At 35.6% G+C, this 23,672-nt stretch overlaps 2 protein-coding genes and 3 non-coding genes across 5 annotated transcripts; 2 read left to right on the top strand and 3 right to left on the bottom strand.

Moving 5' to 3' along the window:
• Positions 1 to 624: 624 nt before the first annotated feature.
• Trnag-gcc (transfer RNA glycine (anticodon GCC)) lies at positions 625 to 695 on the bottom strand. The gene has a single exon. It is a non-coding gene; the product is annotated as a tRNA-Gly (tRNA).
• A 2,640-nt stretch (positions 696 to 3,335) lies between these two features.
• Trnag-gcc (transfer RNA glycine (anticodon GCC)) lies at positions 3,336 to 3,406 on the bottom strand. Its single transcript has one exon. It is a non-coding gene; the product is annotated as a tRNA-Gly (tRNA).
• Positions 3,407 to 5,369: 1,963 nt separating this feature from the next.
• LOC144444052 (U5 spliceosomal RNA) lies at positions 5,370 to 5,485 on the bottom strand. The gene has a single exon (XR_013481783.1). It is a non-coding gene; the product is annotated as a U5 spliceosomal RNA (small nuclear RNA).
• Positions 5,486 to 5,778: 293 nt separating this feature from the next.
• On the top strand, positions 5,779 to 13,283 carry LOC144443440 (dynactin subunit 3-like). The gene is made up of 7 exons (XM_078132917.1): positions 5,779 to 5,894; positions 6,922 to 7,006; positions 7,652 to 7,738; positions 8,113 to 8,196; positions 8,984 to 9,042; positions 9,543 to 9,602; positions 10,870 to 13,283. The coding sequence occupies exons 1-7, from the start codon at positions 5,787 to 5,789 to the stop codon at positions 10,957 to 10,959; spliced, it is 573 nt and encodes a 190-aa protein (XP_077989043.1). The 5' UTR covers positions 5,779 to 5,786; the 3' UTR covers positions 10,960 to 13,283.
• Positions 13,284 to 15,861: 2,578 nt separating this feature from the next.
• Positions 15,862 to 23,377, top strand: LOC144443510 (la-related protein 6-like). The gene has a single exon (XM_078133014.1). It carries the CDS (start codon positions 16,241 to 16,243, stop codon positions 17,753 to 17,755), a length of 1,515 nt encoding a protein of 504 aa, XP_077989140.1. The 5' UTR covers positions 15,862 to 16,240; the 3' UTR covers positions 17,756 to 23,377.
• Positions 23,378 to 23,672: the final 295 nt, after the last annotated feature.

Below are 23,672 nucleotides of genomic sequence, written 5' to 3'. Positions count from 1 at the left end.
GACAGCATTTCCAGTGGGTATACATACTGGAAATGCTGTCATTCCAGTTCCAAAGCATTGAAAATGCTGTCATTCCACTTATTTTATAGAGTGGCGGCTGTCATTCCACTGGTTTTACAGTGCAGAGGGTGTCATTCAACTAACTGAATGTAGAAAAGGGTGTCATAAGTTCCACTGTTTACCTACTAGAAATGCTGTCATTCCAGTTCCATAGCATTGAAAATGCTGTCATTCCACTTATTTTATAGAGCTAGAGTGGCGGCTGTCATTCCACTGGTTTTACAGTACTCGTGCAGAGGGTGTCATTCAACTAACTGAATGTAGAAAGGGGTGTCATTCCACTGTTTACATACTGGAAATACTGTCATTCGTTTTCCGTCATTCGGGTTGTCATTCGTTTTAGGGTCACCCGAATTTGACGGTGGGTAACGATATCATACCACCACAATTTGATGGGAAGGAAGACGAAATACCAACCAGATGTTAATATGAATAAAACAAGAAAAGAAGATGCTGACTATATATAGAATAAAATGAACTTGTCATTTGATAATCCACATATTTTTGATGTGTTGATGCCATTTGATTCGACGAATATATTATTATGGCAGATAAAAAGGTAGATGCATTGGCCGGGAATCGAACCCGGGCCTCCCGCGTGGCAGGCGAGAATTCTACCACTGAACCACCAATGCTCACATGGTGTTCAACAAGTTGGCAAAAGACTTATTGGTTTGAAAATATGTGTGGGTTACGAAAGACTGGTATATTTGATCTAAATGTGACAGATTTATGACTTTCAGAGCTACATTGTCACAATCATCCTGTTAATTTTAAACTAATAAAAACCAGAGAAAGGCGGCTCATTAGGGCTGAAACAGTTAACCAACAAATTGTGTACATTCTAAATTTGATGCTGTGAAGATGAATTCATTGTTCAACAAATGTCTAGGAATAGTCACAGAATTGTTTGGAAATTAGAAGAAAGAAACCCATCGTTGTTATACATAATCCATTGAATGTATGATGACCAGTTTCATAATTTTGATTCCGAATACGATCACTATACAGGTATCACATTTACACTGACTGCAAACAACGTAGTCCTCCTGTGGTAAGGGGTAGACCATTCGATATCCTGGGGGGGGGGGCTTGGAAGATTGGTGGAGAGTCATTATTTTTTCCCCACCTGCTTGCCTGGGAATTATTTTTTCTTCTCCTTCGCCTATGCTGGCAACTTTTTTGTCTTTGCTTCTTTGAGATATCCGGATTTTTTTACGTCAATGTTGAACACCTACATTTGTTGCCACAATTTTCTGTTTGGTTTTCGCACACAGTAATGCAGAGAGTAAAAAGATGCTGTTCTATAACACACATAATTTATTTAGAAAACTACATATTTCATACATGTTTGACTTTCAATTAAATAAACATCATTGACAGTTTTTATGCCATGGTATGATGACACACTGAAAATACAAATCGGAAACTTGATTGGTGAGCTCAAACATTCAGATAGACCGGTCAGTTTCTCCAGCTTGGGGGGTGGGGGGTGTCAGTGTTTTTTTCCATTGGGCCGACAAAAAGTCATTGACCCCCGTGAATAAAGTTTCATAGCATCTGACAGGAAGCTGTAGAGGGAAGAGCTTTGAGACTGTCCACCTCTTGTGTGTGAAGGGGGGGGGGTTCTAGGGGGTCTCCCCCTAGAAGCCATGGAGGATTTTTACTTCTAAAGGCAATGTTTAGGCTATTCACAGACACTTTCAGACAATAATTTACAAACTTTACAAGACAGCTCTAACATGTAAAAAGCAACTACGTGAGGTTGAAACATTTTTGAAATAAAGTTTCATAGCATCTTGACAGTAAGAGATGATGGGAAGAACTCTGATTTGAGGCTTTTACTATGGGGGGGGGGGTCCTAGGGGGTCTCCCCTAGAAGCTTTTCAAGTTTTTTTTTTACCAATTTTGGTGAATCTTATTGTTGGTTAAACGAATGAGTGGCCTCTGGGGTGATGGAGTCCAAGGGTTCTCCCCCCGCCAGATCTGCAGTTTTTTGTTTCTATTTAAGCAATTTGTCGGTTATTCATAGCCTCTGAGATATATATTGCCAAACATCGAAAAGCTGAAGTAAATATAACTTTTTAAATAAGTTTTCCATGTTATAGAAGTGGGCCTGTAACATTGGTATAGGGACATTGATATTGCATGTATAGTAAAGTTACTGATGTGTTAGAGCACTTTATTTGGAGGTCATACCTAGTGTACAATAGAAACTTGAATTTGAGTTGTGGTGCCGATACATGTAGTGTCTGAAATAGGAAGTATATCACCCCTTCTGACAAATTCATACTGAAGAGACTAGAACTAAGTTCTTTTATAAACTATCTACATGTAATAGTATGAAGATTACCATTGCAAAACCTTCAAGTTCACTTTTGCCCCAAAGTGTAAGATAAGTGAAGCACTGATTGTGAAACAGCCAAACACTTACATGGCATGTTCTGTAACTAGTGTGGTAGCTAGGTAATACATGTATTGATTGGAGAGGTACGAGTGTTACGATCCAAAATATCGTATTTCGGAATTATGGGAATATATTCTACATTTCGGCATTGTAGGCCATAGGTCAGAAATAGACTGGCGATAACGAATCTGGGCAAACATGATGTAACTGAAATTCGCATCATTGGTTAAAGAAAAGTACATAATAACTGTTATGATGGCATGATCTTAGGGTTTAATTTGCTATATTTAGTCGTTGTGTAAATTCCATTGTATTGGAAGTATACTTAAAGATGAGAATTAAAACATCCAGAAGCTCTCGGGTAGGTGATTCTGGCAAGCCGAAATCTCTTCTCAGTCGTGACTAATTCCCGACTTGGACCTGAACGATCCCGTACGAGAGTATGAGAGTGTGAGTGCTAGAGTGCAACGTAATATAACTATCCATACTTATACCGTTCGACTCTATGACTCGCAATACTGGTGGAAAATCCAACAGGTCCACTTAATGTTATTACGTTCTGGTAGAAGACTGAGAAGAAGACGACATTTATATCCTTGTCAACGGCCACCTACAATTATGACAGAAGCAGACCCGAATGTCCAGCGTGAAGCTCCACAGCCAGAAAACAACGGAGCAGAGAACCACCACAATTTGATGGGAAGGAAGACGAAATACCAACCAGATGTTAATATGAATAAAACAAGAAAAGGAGATGCTGACTATGTATAGAATAAAATGAACTTGTCATTTGATAATCCATATATTTTTGATGTGTTGATGTCATTTGATGCGACGAATATATTATTATGGCAGATAAAAAGTTGGATGCATTGGCCGGGAATTGAACCCGGGCCTCCCGCGTGGCAGGCGAGAATTCTACCACTGAACCACCAATGCTCACATGATGATCAACAAGTTGGCAAAAGACTTATTGGTTTGAAAATATGTGTGGGTCACGAAAGACTGGTATATTTGATCTAAATGTGACAGATTTATGACTTTCAGAGCTACATTGTCACAATCATCCTGTTAATTTTAAACTAATAAAAAACAGTGGTAGAGAAAGGCGGCTCATTAGAGCTGAAACAGTTAGTAAACCAACAAATTTTGTACATTCTAAATTTGATGCTGGTTGAAGATGAATTCGTTTTTCAACAAATGTCTAGGAATAGTCACAGAATTGTTTGGAATAATCCATTCAATGTATGATGACCAGTTTCATAATTGTGATTCCGAATACGATCACTATACACGTATCCCATTTACACTGACTGCAAACAAGTAGTCCTCTTATCATGTGTGTGGTAAGCTGTGTAGGCTAAAAGTATTATATTTTGTCTTGCAGTAGTTTTTGTATTTTTCGATGTTACGGACTATTTTAATCATTTATTTGTAATGTTTTGAAGGAATCCAAACTTGTATTTAATGATAACATTATTTAATTCTGTCAAGTCTTTTGGGTTGTTTTTTTTTGAGATTATTGTTGTGATTTACAGGAATATTATTATTTTTGTCTAACCTGAATCAGGTTTTCAAGGAAAAAAAATAAAACTCAAAAAAGTCTTTGTTGTGTGTGTTTTTTTTTTAAAAAGTTTCTAAGGGCCGCTTAGGTTCCATAGCTGGGATGTGTAGAGTAACTCAAACTCGAAATATTTTTTTTCTTTCAATTTATGTTTTCCTTTTTTTAAAAATTGATTAGACCAAAATATAAATAAATACAATTCTGTAAATGAACAATAACCTCACCAAGAGTAAAAACCTGACCTGACAGTGTTAACATACAACGAGTAACACTGAAGTAAAGTACTTTCTCTGTGTGCTACACTTGTTTATAGCATTCATATCAAGTGTAAAAAGTACAATGTTTCAATTGGTTTATTTACAAGCCAAGCATGTGGCCTTTCTAATGTGGCCACTTGGCAAATGAAAAAGTATACTTTTTACACTTGATATAGATGCTATCAACGATTGTGGTACATACAGAAAATGCTTTACTTTGTGTTATGGGATTCCTTCGAAAAACTACAAATAATTATTTTAAAATAGTTTGTAACACTGAAATACGGAAACTACAGTCAGAAATTGAATATTAAAGAATGATACTTTTGGAATGTACGACTTGTGTACGGCCGGCCTGTCATAGTTCGATTTCAACAGACCGGTAAATGTTTAATGAAATGGATTACAAAAACAATCTTCCTTGGAAAGTAAGTGATTAGATGCAACCAACCAAACTTGACATTTTCTTTGCAAAGCTGTTGAGTGGATAGACCTGTTGACAAATGATTGGAATAATTTGCCTTCTTGAAGTGGTTTATATCTTTGATAATGCATTTAAAAAATAGCATCAACAAAATAACCTCTATGAAAACGGAATAATCTCCATGAAATGTGTATGTGTACATTCTTTTACTTAATGCACCATAGAGGGCGCCATACAGTCTGGAACTTTCAGCTAACACTAACAGTGCAGAATGAACTTTACTTGGCGAGCAGTCTGGCCACAACTCAGGAACATGTTACTCTGTTTCGTAATAAAACTAAAAATGTTGACAGTCTATTTGTGTCCTCTGTCACGATTTATTTTCTGGCCAGAGAAATATTTTTTTTCTTTCTCTTTGGGCCAGCAACACTTTTTTTCTAAACAGGGGCTAAATATTATATTTGTATTAGTCTGTCCTCTGTCCCATTGTAGTCTGGCACATTACTAACATGTATGTTCAGCAGAATGGGAAAGTATCTGCTACAAATTATATTTTGACTGCGAATACAGAGATAAGCATGCAGAAATGTAACATGTGTGACCATAGGCACTGTCTAAATGCTTGTTTAGTCAGATTCTGTCTTTGGATTTCATTATCGCCCCACAGAGTGGGGTCTTCAAAAATTAGTTATAAACTCATTAGTTGTTCCTCTGCACGGAAATCTTTAGTAAAAGGCGAAAGATTTATGCGTGATGCAGAAAAACCAGAGTAACGTACTATAGGGCGACAAAAACGACCACATCTGAAGAGTTGAAACACTTACTACGGTGAGAGCAGTCAGGAATTAATATTCACGTTGTGAAGATAAAGCAAATTGATATTGGTTTTATTTGACACATTTTACAATAAAGAGCAACATTTTACACGATATCCTACAGGTTATTCTCACATTTTCTCGAAAAGTTATCTAAGTATAGACTATTCGTACTTTGCATTGTGGGATGCATAACCTTTAAAGCTAATATTTGCATATATACGAATCAGCTCGCTTTGAATTCTGGGATATAATCAAGATGGCTGCGTCGGGCTCCGTAGAAAGCCTTGAAGCTCGTATAGCAGAGCTGGAAAATCGCGTATTTGGAAACGATAAAAAGCAGAGTCAACGGAAAGATGGCAAAAATGTAAGTTACAATATTTTAACAATTGACAGATGTCAGCTACCGTGCTGCATACATACACATTTGGAAAATTAGTGGGACGGAAGTTACAATTGATAATCAGAATCATGACTTTTGATGATGAGAAACGAGATACACGTATATGTCAGATGAGGGCGATGAGCACTGAGTACTATTATTTTGTCCCTTTGACTCAGTGCTTATAGATGTCTTCATAATAGTTGAATGCGATGAATATTTGTTAACTATAGAATGTAAATAAACAGAACCGTTACATATAATTGGCAACCAAGGAATGGAACACACGATACTATTAGTATTACAGGAGAAAGTGCTCCAGAAGGATAAAGGGTATTTTACCTAATAATAATAGCAATATTTTAATAGTAGAGTAAAATTTTAATGCACAAAGTTATAACATCCAAAGCAAATGTATGTATCTAAGATACAATTTTACGTTGTCATTTAGTTTACTGCTATCTTTCATCGAATCTTTCAGCTCTCATATCTGTCTGTCTGTCTGTCTGTCTGTCTGTCTGTCTGTCTGTGTGTGTGTGTGTGTGTGTGTGTGTCTCTCTCTCTCTCTCTCTCTCTCTCTCTCTCATATCTCATTTGCGATGCATTTTTAGATACTGTGCAGTTTGAGTTCTAATGTTTTTATTATATTAACATTATTTTTCGTTATCAAGTATACTTAACTCTGCATCAGCACATTAAATTGAATAATTCTGTGTTACCTTTGCATCATCGTAAACCACACCCTCTCAACACACCATCAAGTAGTGTCGTGGACGCAATTACAGCTCTGGTTTGTGAGAATGGTGTTGTGCAGCTCAGTTAAATATTCTTCTTGGATAAAATTTCATCTGAATAATCTGTATGTGCAAAATTAGCAAATTCTGGGATCTATGTTATTCCTTCATATCATATAGGCTGTGGACACAGTATATAAGGTTAGAATTTGAGTACACAGGTGAAAACATTGTGTGTATATAAGTATGTCTGATGTTGAAATATGATTACATTTCAGTGCATAGACTCAGTAGGTGGGTTCCTACAAGCTATGAATACTGGAATAGCAGGGCGTGACCAAATAGGAGCTTTATTAAAACGATGTAAGTATACAATCTCTTATGTACAATGGTTGGTCATAATGTGGAATATTTTACAGATATTCAAACATAACTTTAAAATGATAAACAAGCTGGAGTGGAAGTATAAATTTTGGGAATCATATCCATCACAATATAAACAATTGTGTACATTAACTTGTGAGACTAAAAATATTTGTCGTTGTGTGTACTCTTGTACATGTCATTCACGCCTTACAAGGTATTTAGGTTATGATTACAGGAATACAAACAACAAATCTTTTAGTCGACTCATAGTCACTTGTGAGCTGAGGATCAGTTCTGTGCTGAATTTTTTTGTATGAAATTTAGTCTTGGACCATATTCCATTTGTTTTTGGTCACCAAGCTACTGGGCAGATAAAATCATGTTCTGTTTTTTTTTTCTTCTCATCAGCAGACCCAGCAATACTTTATATGTTAGTGAACTTCAGAGGAGCAATTGAGATTTAGAAAAAAAAAGCTTCAATACATAAATTAAATTTATGAAGTGTTGCTGTAAATTAAGCATAACTTTTCTAGATTCTTGCTTCTGAACAAATTCACAGAAATGAATTATTCACACATTCTTTCTCACATGCACACTCTTTTTTACGCATTCATGAAATTTTGTTTTCACTTTTTCCCATAGTGGAAGAATTAGAGGGATACTTAGATCCAACATTAGTTGATAAACTAACACTTGAAGATGAACTCAAAGCAGAAATTGTACTTGCAGGTAAACTTTTAATTTAATTGTTATTCTTGTGTAATACTATAAATATGAGAAATCCTACTCAAGCATATCATAAAAAAAAACTTTATAAGAAGTAATACTTAATCGGTAACAATATTGGTTATATCAGCACATAGTGCAAAGATGCAAACGTACATGTTTCCTAGGTTTTAAAATTCTAGTTCTGGCCACATCTTAATTCCTTTTTATCTCTGACTCCTTGGCACAAATGGAAATATATATCTGTTGTACCATCAGTGAACTTTTCTACACTCATGCTAAAGTTGGCATATGAAAGGGGTGAATATTTTGTGTAATATGTAATTTTGAGAAAATACAAATACATGTTCTGTGTGTGTTCTGTATGCATCCAACAGAGGAAGGTCATCTAAAAGCCCAGGCAGCAATACTGGAACAAGTTGAACAAATGAAAGAAATTCTGGACAGTCAGCATCTAAAAGGTAAAAATAGCCAATCCATATCATTTGCCATGGCTACTGATATCTCAGTTTGATTCCAGTCAAACACCAACCAATCAGCTATTAACTGAACTCGTTTTATTGTTCCTGCTACTGCTATGGATACCATTCAGTTGCCATGGCTACTGATGCCTCAGATTCACTCCAGCCAAACACCAACCAGTCAACTAATGACTGAACTCCTGTTACTGCTATGACCACCATTAAATATCATTTGCCATGGCTACTGACACCTTAGACTGAATCCAGTCAACCATCAACCAATCAATTAATGACTGAACTCACTATCATAGTTGCAATGACTTTTCACTTTTGAATGGACGATTAACTGATGCCAGAACTAAATATATCATTATTACTGTTTGGGAAATTTCAGACACTTAAATGTATAGTTGTCTTTGTGTTTCAATAACAGCAATTCTCATTTTCAGAAACACCTCTTAAATTAACAGATTATGTGCAATGGGCAATATTTTGATAAATTATACTGTATGTTTCAGAGATGTCACTGACTTTAATAACAAATTGTCTCATTGTGCATGAGGAGGCTCAAGATAAAATTATCAAACAAACTCACAAAATTAATTAGTAAAGTGCCACTGATGACTATATCTTACAGTTACAGTCATTTTCACTACATTAGATTTTAATAAGGTTGGAAAAATTTCAGTGCAGAGACATTGTGTATACATTAATTTGTATATACATGTATGTCTCTGTTGATGTACATAGCAGTAACACTTATTGAACTCGTCTGTTTATTTCCTAGTTCCTACTAGTATGTCTGAGAAATTACAGCCTTTAACTGTGCTCAATATCAAACAGAAGGTATGTATGATGTATCTTCATAACATCTGGCCAATTTGTTTATTTTCTCTGTTCTGCCCTTGATGTACAGGTACAAGGAGGGGGAGGGGTAATAAAAAGGGCCAATTTCCATTATTTTCCCTCAGTCATTGTTAAGTGAAATCATTGAGTGGAACCCACTACTCTATAAAGGCCTGGAAATAACCCTGATTAATAGGTGAAATAATAGGGTTGAACCTAATATGCTAAAGACCTGGTGAGAACCCTGATACAGTGTAGGGTGGAACTCATTCCTCTATAGTAAAATGCCCGGGTCAGAACCATGATTATGTGCAATCGTTCGGTAGAACAAACTACTCAATAAAGGCTGAGTAGAACTGTTGAAATCATAGAGTGGAACATACTACTCTATAAAGGTCTGGAAAACCCTTGTTTAGTTGGAAAAATCATAATTGGAAATGACAACAAATGAGATTTTTATGCATGTTTGTACTTATTGTATGTTTGTGTTCCATTTCCAGGAAAAACTTGATAGCGTCAGTGCAGACACAAGGCAGTTGTTGACAGCATACAATGATATTGTATCCTTTACTTTCAAATTCCTTACGAGGAATCGGTATTAGGTATATCAATCATGCATATGTACACTTTTAGATGTCATTCCCCCAATATTTTTCTTCGTTCAGACAAGGAAAATACAAGTGATGTAAGGGACTTTTGTCACTATGAGTCACTAGACAAGTAGTGACAACCCTAATAGGTCATGAGTATTTTCTGGCTGAATGAAGAAAAGTATTGGGGAATAACATAATTATACCAGCGCCAGTAATATTAAAGAAAAATTGGGGAAAGTAATGGCAATTTTGAATGTTTTGACTCATATTTAGATTAGAACACAGCAGAACCAGTGATGTAGACAAGCATTGTCGTGACATAGAGGTGCAATGTCATGACGTAGAATGACCAGGGTATATATTCCATATTTTTTGTTCAACTTGAGCATGGTATAATACTCATTATATCCATTTTGTCAATCAAGAAAACAAGCACAACTCAAACTCTACAAATAGTAGATGCTTTTTACCATTAATTTAGAGTGAGTAGGTGTGTTGGATTTCATGATTTGCTCAACTCATACATAATGGAGGCATGATGATCAAGTGGTCAGTTTGTAGTTGTGCATGGCAAGCTTGGTCCTGCTACAGCCTGTGGTCCTTATTCATAGTTCTTTGGCAAGTTTTGAAATACACTTTTACCTCCATTAATCAAGTTGTGTAAATAAAATTGCAACAGCATTGGTTTTGACATGGTAAGATAGACACAACAAATTTTTTTTCACATCTAAGTCATATCCATGGGTGACAAAGCACTCTGTACTGAAGATAGTGTCAACATATTTCATGGATCCCATACACTGAAAATTCTTTGACAACTTGTATAGTTACCTATGTATTTTACAGACTTAAATACATGTGATGAGCAATCAGGGATATTTCCATAAATGTGAGCATATTTATCAACATCTATTAAATGATTAAATGTCACCATGTCACAATTATAGTTTTGAATTGTGTTTATCTTAGCTTTCTGAGTCTAATGTAGACACCAGTGTAGGTACCTGTTAGGACATGATTATTATGTGAAGGATTTCATCCTTTATGCTGTACTAAGCGGCCATAAAGACTTGATGCTGCTAAGCCTGGAGTTGAGAAATTGTAATTAATCGTGACATTACAGGTCTGCATGATAAAAATACAATTTTGAATGTTACACATGGAAAAGCTTTCCTTAAAAATGTGTTTTAGTGTTATTTGTTTGCAGTAATTACCTTAACAAGGATTTTCACAGATCATGTTATTATCCAAACAGTTTGTACAATGGGATGAAATAGTCACCAAATATGAAATTGCATCACAGAATGAAAACAAAGATGACTAAAGACTGCCATCATCATCTTATCCAGCAGGAATCTTCTGTGGAATTTTCCTAAAGACTATATCATCAATATATCCTACAAGAGTGGGAATTCACTTTCCTTTTGGGTATGGGTATAGGTCTGATATTTTCTTAAGTTGTTTGTTATCAGACCGGGCGAATTCTGCTCATTTGATAAGCACAGCTGAAAACTTGGCTAAAAGGAACAACCTTTCTGAACATTCTGTAAGAATGGTGTTTTTTCAACCTTTGTTATGTATGCCAAGACCAACATGCTTGAATTGAATCAAAAGATTTTGATTTTTGCCTTTTCTTCATGATATGTATTTATATTTACGTTAATGTATGGCTTCCAATATCCTGCCTCAGAACCCTGTACTGAAAAGCAAGACTCTTTTGCATAGGAACTTTATCAGAAAGACAGTTTTATTAACATTTGTGCTCTGAGTTAGTTTGGCAGGTGAAAAGTGAGATAGTTTTAGCCAAAATATACTTATAGTCACATCACTTTGTAAGTTAATGTGTTTATTCAAACCTGACCTTTTTTCTGTTGTGCAAAATACCAATGGATAGAACTTGCCAGTGAAAGTGATTCCACATTCACTCTTGCTAGTATTTATTTTGGCAAAAAAGAATTGATTGGCTAAGAAGGGAATGCCATTTCAGGAAATCAAAGCATTTTTGTAAACTTTGTATTCATGAGTTTTAAGTGCCCTTTACCCTCAAATAAAACTATCAGGAATGTCCTGCTATTACATATGTATGCATGTATGCTAACTCCCATGGGACAATGCGTGTCCATGGTAACGACCTCCTGTGAACAATGAATGAGGAACTAGTTTTAACTTTGTGTTATGTGGTAATCAGACATAATGTATGCGATATTAAAATCATGACATGACTCCCCAGGAGCTAAAGTTTATGAAAATGTCGTAATTTCCTGGAGTCTTGTTCCCTTAAGTTAGGATAAGTTTAAAAGCAAAGTAGTCATAGTACCTCTATGTTTGGATTTTGTAATATGTATGTTTTACAATTCATCACATCGAATCTAAGAAATGTAGATTTCTTAGAATATTTGGTCCTTTATATTTACTGCATGACATTACAAGTCAAACTAGGGTACTCAAACACAACCCAGGGTTTAATTCTTTTATTGTAGATTTCATTTAGATTGTTTTATGTGGTCAGTCAATAAACAAATAAATAAATGAAAATGATTTATGCAGCATCTAATTTTAAAGTACCATTCAGTTCAGTTGTTCTGGACAGGAAGTAAAGAGATCTTCAGCTTGTTTGCAAATGTTTGGATAAGTTGCTGGGCGATCTCATATAAGAGAGTATTTAATTAAGAAGCTAAATCCAACATATGTAGGGGTTCACACAGGACATATAAAGCTGACTCAGAGTTGATTCTGTACTTAACAAAGTGTGAAGAGTCTGGCCTGGTTAGTCCAGGTGTGAGAGGGTGATTTAAGTCAGGATTAAGTTTCAAACCAGTTGGTGGCATAACTTGTATTTAGTGATTTCCCATCCTTTAAGTTGCGTCTAAGAAAGGTAATACATTTAACCATGGAAGTATAACCCAGTGGGTTATACTTCCATGATTTAACAAATCAGATCTGGAGGTGGGCCAAAAACCAGCATATTATTTTTCTTATGTGAACATAGTAATGGACTTCATTTTTTGCCTTATAAAGTTACAAAGTGGTGTCCACCAGTGAGTTTGTATGACCAGGTGTAAATATTTGTGCAGAGCAGATACACTAAATGCAGGTGTGTGAGTTTGGACTTGGTCATTGAGAATTTTGTAGATTGATGAAAGAAGTGTGTTACTGATTTTATTGTTGCCAATGTAGCAACCAGTGTTAATACATGTAACCATGGAAACACCACTTCAGTTAATCCAATCATCATCACAGTAGATGAGCATATGCAAATTTTCTGAATTTGTTAGCCAATCGAATCACTACTAAAAATGAAAATTGAGCGGCAGGCACAGCTAAGGTACACAATTTAAAGATGTGTTGTAATGTAAATTTTAATTTTTGAACTTCATGTCAGCGAAATATATTGGTGACATAATAAATTTCATTGTTTTCAGGGGATTTGATCATTTGATTGAGTTTCTGTATTAAGAATCTGCCAAGCTTACATAGTGGCCCTTGCTATTTTCAAGACAGTATGGCACCCTCTATAGTGTATTATGCAAATAATGTATGTGGCGTCAATGCGCTAATTTCTATTGCATTCAAAATATAATATTTATGTAAAGATACATGTGCAAAACTAGTAATGAATAAAATAATAGAGAAGCATCACATACAGATACGAACAAATAAAGTCCATAAGAAATCAATCAAAAAATGTTATTGTTGATTTATAGGTGAGTTGCCATATGTATTTTACAATGCAAATCATTCTGTTATTTTCAAACAGGTTTGAAAATAACGTGCTACATGCAAATGCCAATTTATAATGCCAATAAGGTAGACAACGCTTTTCCATGCGGAACCAAACCGAATTTCCCAGTATACGCATGCCAAGTGTTATACATTTCATCAAACTTCGGATTGGCTAAAAATTTAGTGAGTCTGACTCACTGGTAAGACGATGGAGTTAGTAGTTAAATCACTGCATGCCTTTAGCATCCTTTGCTTATTCGACCATAAATGATTGTAAACCTGATCCCATGAATGAAACCTTGGGCCAGGTTTAGCTATTCGAACACAATATATAATATGTCGAGTCAAAATGTTTGACAAAACAAACCCTTCTGCGCATGCTTTATGATACTAAGATCGTTACTATAGTATGTAATGAAAAACCTTATACGTATGTTGATGAACTTTTTCCCCCAGATGTTGCCTCCCATGTTAACTCTTTCAAATGGTTTGAAATCACAATTGTGAAACGAAGACACTGATTATTTTTTGCATTAATTGGTAAAAAAAAATAGTATTAAAGAGTAGATTTTGTGTCTCACGTATACCTCTAGACTGTCGACAGTCGCTCGCGCCTTTTTTCCCTACGTTTGATCTAAACTCCGATCCGGCGCAACACTAGTATAATCGCAAACTGTAATCGAGGGCCGAAGGCCCTAGCTCAGGCCTTCGGCCCTCGAAATCAGTTTGCGATTAGACTAGTGTTGCGCCGGATCGGAGTTTAGATAAAACGTAGGGGAAAAAAGGCGCGAGTGACTGTCGACAGTCTATTATACCTCGAGCAAAGCGAAGATACAATATAAAGATGGTGGTATACAGTATTCAATATAGTACTAGTGTAAAACCTTTATTTTTCAAACTGGAAAGTCTGAAATAATAATCTTAAACTGATTCACTGGGATTGGCGCTCGACATTGTCATTGCTTAGACACCCCCCCCCCCCCACGCGCGCCGCCCATAAAGATGTCATAAGACTATCCCGATGTCTAATAGATGTTGTCTCATTTCTTGGGTCAGGTGCACTAATTTTAATATATACGACTATACATTTTTACTTTTTTATTTCCTCAGTGAAATAAAAAAGTATAACTATTAAAACTAAAAATAGTGAATGTATAATTTCAAAAAGTACATTTCGTAGAAAGTGAGGAAGTTTATCGAAGCTACTGATTATAGCATATCTATTGTGATATGTTTGGTTTTGTTTGGAGCCGATAATAAGCAAACCCTCATTTTACCGGTAACAATGATAACACATTTGGCAAATTACATGTTAATCAAATGTTTTAGTGTTTACCAGTGTGATCATTTGCAACCGTTTTTCTCGTGTACTTAGTACCGTCAACTTCTTCAAACTTCCTCATTTGCGGAACCATAAATACATATCGAAGGTAGTACCTATACCACGTTTCAAATTGATCATTTTTTCGTTCATAGGAGAGTACGTAGTTTCATATATCTTAGCTCTGGAAATATACGCCATGAGGTTACAACACGTGTAGGATGTTTCATAACCTCGTAGCGTATAATTCCAGAGCTACATATATACATGATATATGAAGCTTAGCACGACCAATACGCCTATAAAAAAATCCAGGCTTTATGTCGAAATCACATCCTCGATCGTTTCCTGGATGTGTGCCACCAGTCGAGCATCCGGGTAAATTTCCGACTGACTAAAAATAAAATATGATTTCTACACTTTTATTGCATTGATACGGTGTGTGTAGGCCAAGGTACACTTTCATGGGCGGCAAATCATAGTGACGTACAGGGCTATGGACAAATCAAGTAATTTTAATAGTTCACTAGCTTTCATTTTTCATCAGTGTCATTTCATTTCAGTACTAAAAACAGTCGCGTGAGTAATAATTATATTTCGCCACTGTGGTTTCTTGTCGCGTCGTTGAGCATATACATATAAGTTACTTTTTGAAAAAGGGGCAAAATGGTAGGTCAAGCGACGTAATAAAACAGTACGTACCTAAAACGTATTTTAGCTCTGGCCTCAAAGAGCCATGAATACGTTTAGTGGTGGAGGTATCTGTCCTATCATAAACCCTCCACCCAGTGGGTGGGGAGGGTCTATGGTCCTGTATATAATCATGGAAGTATAACCCATGTTATACTTCCATGATATAATCTTACACGTTTGAATACGTCTTTGACGAGGAATACTTTTAGTATTTAATAGATTCATTTAATTTGAATATTAAATAGGCCGGGTATTTTTTATACATTCCAGGTTCATTGTAATCACGGGAAAGTAGTCTGATTGCGTTTCCAAATGATGCAATGTATTCTGAGAAACAAAACCAATTATGCGACGTCATGATGCTGTGACGTGCTGAATCCCACGTTACGTCACCTGAGTGTTCCCAAACAGTTAGGTATATCTATGACGTCACGCTTCCGCTGGGGGACATCTCAAAAGGAAGCAAATCACATGCGTTGGGCATTTCGATTGGCTGTTATCCAATTAATATGAATCGTTGTAATCAGTATACTGAACTATTATGACACAGTCAAACAATATTGGAGAGGATAATAATGTCATATGATGACAAACTACGTCAGAATCTCCTGTCCAGCTTGTGTATAAATGGATTAAAAGGCTTTGTTTATAGAATGTTTGAGGTCGGAGGTTAAATAGCAAACCAATCAAATTCCTCGTTACGCTGACGTGTATTCACTGCCATATTGTGATATCGAGACGAAGGACTGTGGTTGAGTATTGACATTCACATGGTTATTGTACTACAGTCGTCGCTCAAATAGGTACTGGAATAACTTGCCAAGACTTTCCTTCTTACTTTGTGTTTTTTCGGGTATTTCTGCTAAAAATGGGTGATATCGAGGCCGCTGAGACCGTGAAACTGGCGGAGGAAAACGGTCAAAATGATGTTACAACGGAAGTCATGAGCACTTCGCCACATGGAACATACCTTCAAGTTCCCAAAATACACGAGTTGGTTGATGACGGTCATGGAGCAAGTTCCACGTATACGAGCGAGGAGGAAGTAGGTGACCACGACGAGGATGTACAACACGATGCCACGGGTGAGAAAGATGATGAAAATTGGGTACCACCAGACGATGAGCTTGTTCAAAAAATCATCAAACAGGTCGAGTTTTATTTCTCCGACGCAAATATTATCAAGGATGCTTTCCTTCTCAAACATGTACGAAGAAATAAAGAAGGTTACGTCAGCTTGAAATTGATAACATCGTTCAAGAAAATGAAGTCTTTAACGAAAGATTGGAAAGCTGTAAGACATAGCATCAAACAATCGTCCCAGCTGGTTTCAAACGTGGAAGGCACCAAGGTAAAACGTGTGAAGCCTTTACCGGAGTATGATGAAACAACCCCAAGCAGAACTATAGTCGCTGTCAATCTACCCATGCAGGAACCTACAATAGAATCCATTGCAGATTTATTCAAGTCCTGCGGTGATATAGCGTTGATCAGAATTCTTCGTCCTGGAAAACCGCTACCTCAAGATGTTAAGAGACATCAAGTTCAACACCCTGAACTGGGAACAACAGTGTGTGCTGTTGTGGAATTTGAGAAATCAGAGTCAGCGAGACAGGCTGTTCAAAATAACAGCGACAACAGTAATTGGAGGAATGGTATGCAAATTGCCACTCTAAATAAGTCTACACCTAAGAAGTCAGAGAAAGGGAAGAAAGATGATAAAAAAGAAAAGCGACAGAAAGATAACTCGCTGAGTCCTAATGCAGCCGTCCATACTGATGGGGGTGATAGCGAAAATGAGGATAAAGGTCGAAGACGAAGGAAAAAGAGGAACAGTCGCGTTGAAGAACTGACTAAAGAAGGCGGCGACACATCTGGATTTTCTAGCTCTTCTGACGTAGAAGGAAGTTCACCCTCACCAAACAGGAGAGGACAGAAGGGATCAAACAAAAACCTGTCACCAAAAGGTGCACAAAATCACCTCAGTCCAGGCATATCACCCAAGTCCAGCCCCCACTCAAGTCCAAGGTCAAGTCCTCGAGCTGTGCGCAGAGGGAAAGCAGGACAAAACAAATACCTAAGTCCAAAAGCAAGCCCAGGAGCAAGTCCCGAGTTGCAACGACATAAGATGGACTATTCCTCAGATGGTAGTGGATCATCCAGTCCTTGGGTACAGCGACGTCTATTATTAGCAGCTCAAGATAAGAGCACACTTGTTGTTGATGGTAGTCCACGTAGTAGTCCACTGATGAGTCGTAGAATGGTTGATCCTTCTAACCGACCATGTTTGGCTGACATGGATGGCATTATACGACAACCTAAAGGCCCTGATGGCACCAAGGGGTTTGCTATAGGAAGAGGAAAACCAATAGTTGCATCATAAAATATCAGCAGCGTGTAGATAATATATCACTCTATGATAATGTATTTATGTTAATGTCAGAAATTGATGTGTAAAGGGGAGAGATAATATAGTATGTAAATGTATTTTAGATTACTTTCTACAATTATCTTTCTTCTAGAATGGTATCTGTGTACATGCATTTAAACTACTATTATATTACATGTAGTAAAACCTACATGTAGTTGTATGCCAAATTTTGATGACTAGATTTTGCAGTCTGGAAATTGTATTTTTAGAAACTCCTTCCAGCCATAATTACTTTCAAACACAACAAATCAACCTGTACATTTATACTGCCAGAGGTGTAGTGTTACTTCCGTTGAAAAGGTCAGTAGATAACAAAAATTCCATGGCTGGGAATGCAAAGTAGGAATAGTCAGTTTGTGTTCTGCATAAAAAGAATATGTATGTAGATGTGCAATATTTGAGCTCTCATAATTATGTGCAAAACCATATCAAACAGTTTTATTTTGCATTGTAACTGGGAAGACCAACTTGACATCATTTCCCTGTATAGTGGAAATAGAATCATAGAAAGCTGAAAGTGATCATGTCAAAATTTTCTGACATTTATTTATCATGATTGGAAATTGTCTGACACTGGAAAAAGCGCCATTTTTTTAGTAAATCTTGGTTGAAAGGAAATCAAAAGAGGTCTATTTCAATATTTGCACAGAGTAATAATAATATTATACTATTAATAATATAATGCTCATTAGACTGTACCATGTGGTGAATCATGTCAACTTCGACATTGTTATAATCATGTACACATCAGGATATGCCAGAGATGATGTGAAACTAATACAAGGTTGCCACTGATTGGAAAATTTACATATATTTTATCACTCATTAACAATACAAATGTGCTAAAACTGACCAATCAGAATCAACCTTATGAAGTGCTTCATATTATCTGAATGAGCAAATCAAGTCATTAGTGTAATTTCTTTATCATGTTGCATGTATCCTGTGCAGGATTGTACAGGCAATACTTACACAGCTTCATATAGAAGTTTCAATCTTTCTGCAGATGTACAAATGTATTATTTTGCACAAGGTTCAGAGGGGCTGTATTCTCTTTCTCTTCTCTTTCCCCTTCTTCCCACTCTTAGTTGTTTCATGCATTATACTGTCTTGTAATCCTACTGACAACTTTTTATGCCATATTGATAAAACAATAGAACTGAATAGCCTCAATGATGCTCACAAATAAAAACAAATGACTCAAGGTGATTCAGATATTTGTATTGTCATGTTTGGCATTAGACCTTAACTTCATGTCTCTTGCAAGGATGTATGTATAATAAGTGTATATAATTTCTGTAATTTACATGACAGCAAAGAACAATATGTTAACTGAAAAAGCATAGGAAGAACATGTAATGTAGTGTGGTTTGAACTAAACCTACATACCTGCAAGATACATCTTATAGTTTATACAAATGTATTTTTTCCTCATACGTGGTAATGCTTTTGTAATGGATCTTATAATCATGTAAAATAACATGGACAGTGTCTGTATAGCAAGTTTATTTTTGACAAAATGCTTTGTTTTTATGCACGAAATAGTATGTGGCATTTTAATTTTTTGTGCTTAACATTACTGATTTTTATGTGGGTTAAGAAAAGACAAAAATAGTTCACCAGTTTAAATCAATATCCTGAAAAAGAATTAATAAGAATATGTGCAGTTGTTTATGTCATAATTTAATATTTTGTTTTTGTTAAATATTTATTTTTAAGTTTTGTTTGGTGTTTGTTTTTTTCTGTGTACTTCTTTTTCTTTCGTCAATTTGTGACAATGATATGCTAAGTTTTAAGTGATATTTTGCAATGTGGCCATAAGGTTTACCCGCTACAAGAAGTAAATGTATATTTTGTATACACGTATTTTATATTATAAATGTGGCAACATGTCATTCCAGGATATTGGTGAAAAGTTTTGAAACATGGTTGAATCTTTTATGGAGTGATTACTAAGAAATAGATTTAAAACCAAATATTTTAATTAAGTGATGTTTTATGCCATGTATATGACAGCCTTGATATCTTTTCATGAAAATTTGATAAAAAGTGGAAGTGTGAATTTTGATTTTGTGTATGTCAATTCAAAGATTTGTTGCATCAGTAGAACTAGTAAATATTTGATTTTAGTAGCATTTTTGATAAAATTCTTTGCAAAATATGAAAGTGTAATAAGTGTTACTGACTTATGTAATAAATATGCATATTAATATAATAATTAATATAGGTATAACTATAAATATTTAGTTGTTTTCTCTGGCACAAAATACTTAATAATATAAGCAAGTATCTGTTGACATTACCTAATTAAATTTATTTTGTATTAATTTTTAATCAGTCTGGTAGACAGTTCCAGGTCTGAGATTATGATTTCGTTATTCTCCCTTTGGTTTTAAAGAGCTATTAATCATACAGGGTCTAAAGAAACTTTGCATATTTCTTCCAAGGATTTGTATTTGTCAATCAAACTTGTATCACCGAATTAAAATTAAAGTTTTGTTCACAGAACTCAATTTAGGAAACAAACACAGTACTGTGATGTAGGAGGCCCTTTTCTTAGTCTGTTATATTTATGGAGTTTGTATAGATTAGAAAGATGTTAGTATGATCATTGTAAAAATGAATTGATTTTGTTGATCTGTAGGCTTAACAGAATAGGATTAGCTAATTTCATATGAAACATAGTAAGCTTTGATTGGTTGGTATTCATTCATCAGCAACCAATCACATTACATGTGTAGTTGTTGTTGAATATTTTGTTTGCAGCTGATTGGCTATGCCTAGGACTACAGAGTCATGTGATATCTCAATCTGATTTAAATCTGATCCTCGGTTGTTTGATTCAATAATATTATCACCGTTTTTGCGGGAATCTTTCTTTGCATTACACAATTATGTCTTCACATCTTTATCGCCATCATTTAGTAGCAGCGATTGAGATGAAATTGAATCTAGATGAGACTGAATCAGGTTATCAGATAGATAATATGATAACAGGGCATGGGCTATCTGTGTAGCAACAGACTGTACAATAATTACAAAACTAGGGGCTCCCTGAACCATTATCAATGATGTATGGGGCTCCCTAACTTTTTGGATGACTGGGCCTCTACCTTTATACATTACAATTACAGAGAAGAGAATCTCTTCAATGGATTTACAAGTAAACACATACCAGTACAAATTCAACATAGCTAGTCACTTACATTGCTTCTAAGAATTGATAGTGTACATGAGAGTAAACAAGGACAGTTTTATAGCAATGTGTGACTAACTTCATTGTTAGATTTTACTAGTTCCAAGAAATCAGCTGCAAGCAGAAGTGCTCATAAATACTCACTTGATTACAATCAGCTGACAAACATGTAAATATCATCATAGCTATTGCCAGTACCAGTATGTAAAAATTGAAAGGTCAAAATGAGTAATACTAGGTTTATTTTTCACTGCAACTGGCAGGTATCTGACAAAATGTGTAAATTATTAGGCAAAGTACCCATGGAAAATTTGGAAAAAGATCATGCACAAAAAGTGTGATGATGTGATCATATCTGTACCTTAATTTTGAACGAAAATGACTACTGGTAATTTGTCACACACAGAAATGTGATGTCATACAATGCAAAATAATGTAAAAATTCTTTCTACCCATTTGTCACACATCACAGGCAAGTTACTGAAACATCATCCATTTATTGTATATGGCTATATGGTGTGGACTATTGCGTAGGGTGTTCAGTGAAATGCATGTAGTAGACAATTCTCATGATCACATGACAATTTTAAACTCTGTCACTTGTTGTCAACTACCTGTCACCAGAAGTGTCAAGGTTTAGAGGTGACACTTACCTCTCAAGGTAACACTAACAGGAACTCCAGTAGAATAGATTTTATTGTAATGAAGTGTTTTGAAAGCGAGTAAGCCCTGCAGAAGAATTAGTTAGGAATAGCACTACATAGAGAGCCTGGCAATATAGCAATATAGGACAGAACTTTGGAAAACGGTAATTTACAAAATGAAGTTATCCTTAAATTGTATTATTTTTTTTAATTTGTATTTATCATAAAATGAAGCATTTACTGGTGCAACATGATGCTATTAATATTTATCCCTGTGCGTTTTTCAAGTTTGTAATTTATCAACTGTAGTGTACAAGACAACTGGAAAAATTACAACCTCTCTCATTGAACTGTTACATCCCAGTGAATGACCACACCACCAGCCAAGACCATTGTTCAAGTTTACTTCACCTTGTTGAAGGATACTGCCAAAAATGTCAAAATTTATACTGACAAACAAGGCAACACCTGAACAATTGATGTCAAACTTTTTGATTGTGTGGAAAGGAAATCTTGTTCTTGGCAAATCTGCTGATTGTAACAGCTTCAGGAACTGTTGGTAACAGTTCATCGAGGAAGGTTGTATTGTTATAGAAATAATTATAGTAACTTTAAATCCAAACTGAGCATGCTCAGATGCAAAGGACTGTGAGATTCCTCATAGTTTTGTAGTTGTGGTAAAAGTAGGTGATTGAGAGCCTTCCCACAAGAGTCTGGGTATAAACCAAAGCTAAATTATTTCTGGTTATGAACAGTTTGTCAGATTGTTTGAAACAATGCGTTAGGTAATGTTTATCAATGGAATGGTACTATATTTCCCATAATACACCATTCAAGATGGTGTATTGCACATGGATATCAAGCATGTACCACACACACAAACAAGCCTGTCTTTTTTCTGAGGTTCAATTGAAAGTTATATTTTGAAATTAGCTTCTACCAAGTAGTGTTACTGAATGCTTCCATAAATAATGCATGATAAATGCACTATGTTATCTAATTTATCATGGTTACAGTATACTGCAGCTTGCAGGCATGTGGACAAGAAATTGAAATATTGCCTTAGAGAAACTACACATATATGCATAATTTTACATAAAATTCAATCTTTGCAGTGTGCCAATGTATCTTTGCCAAATTAAAGGCCAGGGTATGATAATCATAAAAAAATTGTGTTATTTTCTGTGTTTCGTGTAATCTCTATACTAGAGACTAATCATTGACTTTCAAATTTGTCGATTATTTCCAACTACTAGGATGATCAGATTTCTAGCTTAACTTTCTGTGCTGAATTTTAAATTACCACCAAAAGCTGTTATGAAATCTGTTTCATCCAATTGGAGGATTAATATATACAAATGTTGCCTTCAATCTGAAAGGTTGAATTAAGGTGTATAATGATGAACAATGATGTGAATGAAGTGGCCAATTACAAGGGCATGTCAGTGTTTGACCTCACTCTGCATGAGGTCGAGCTAGATTTGTGTGTAGAATCCTAGTAACTGGAAATGATTGTCAGATTTGAAAACCAGTGACTAGTTACTAGTCTACGTGTATGGTTATAATACATGTACTACTTAGTTCATACCTGTATAGAATTACAATATATGTATTACATGTACCTCTCACACTCTAGTTTACAACACAACCTGTAATAAGGTATTCTTCAAAATGACAGACATATCTTTATAGAAGGTTTACATGCATTAAACTTTGAACTTTGCACATCACAAATGTTGTGACTGTTTTGTGTCCAGATAGTCTATTGTCGCAAACCAGAGCTGTTATTTCTTCCACGAAATATTTAATAACGAAACACCCCTCTTGGATGGTGCCGTAAAAGAGGCTGTGGTTTACGACGATGAGATGGTCTACCCTTCAGGGTTCAAATATAGTACAAATGGAAAACAGTTGACCCACTACCAGAGTAGCCCTTTTGGTTCAGTATATTCCCGTGGGGATCTGTTACACAGCCTAATGGAGTTTGCTGTTGGTCGGGTATATTCACATACTGACTTGTCAAAAGACA

Source organism: Glandiceps talaboti, chromosome 12 (assembly GCF_964340395.1).
Source record: "Glandiceps talaboti chromosome 12, keGlaTala1.1, whole genome shotgun sequence".
NCBI classification, from domain to species: domain Eukaryota; kingdom Metazoa; phylum Hemichordata; class Enteropneusta; family Spengelidae; genus Glandiceps; species Glandiceps talaboti.
This window is presented reverse-complemented; position numbering and strand designations above follow the sequence as displayed.

Excerpts from the sequence above, each read along its gene's own strand:
- LOC144443510 (XM_078133014.1), top strand. The coding sequence starts at position 16,241 with ATGGGTGATATCGAGGCCGCTGAGACCGTGAAACTGGCGGAGGAAAAC.
- LOC144443440 (XM_078132917.1), top strand. The coding sequence starts at position 5,787 with ATGGCTGCGTCGGGCTCCGTAGAAAGCCTTGAAGCTCGTATAGCAGAG. Across the intron at positions 8,197-8,983 it reads GGACAGTCAGCATCTAAAAG|TTCCTACTAGTATGTCTGAG; the intron begins GTAAAAATAGCC and ends TTTATTTCCTAG. Across the intron at positions 9,043-9,542 it reads TGCTCAATATCAAACAGAAG|GAAAAACTTGATAGCGTCAG; the intron begins GTATGTATGATG and ends TTCCATTTCCAG.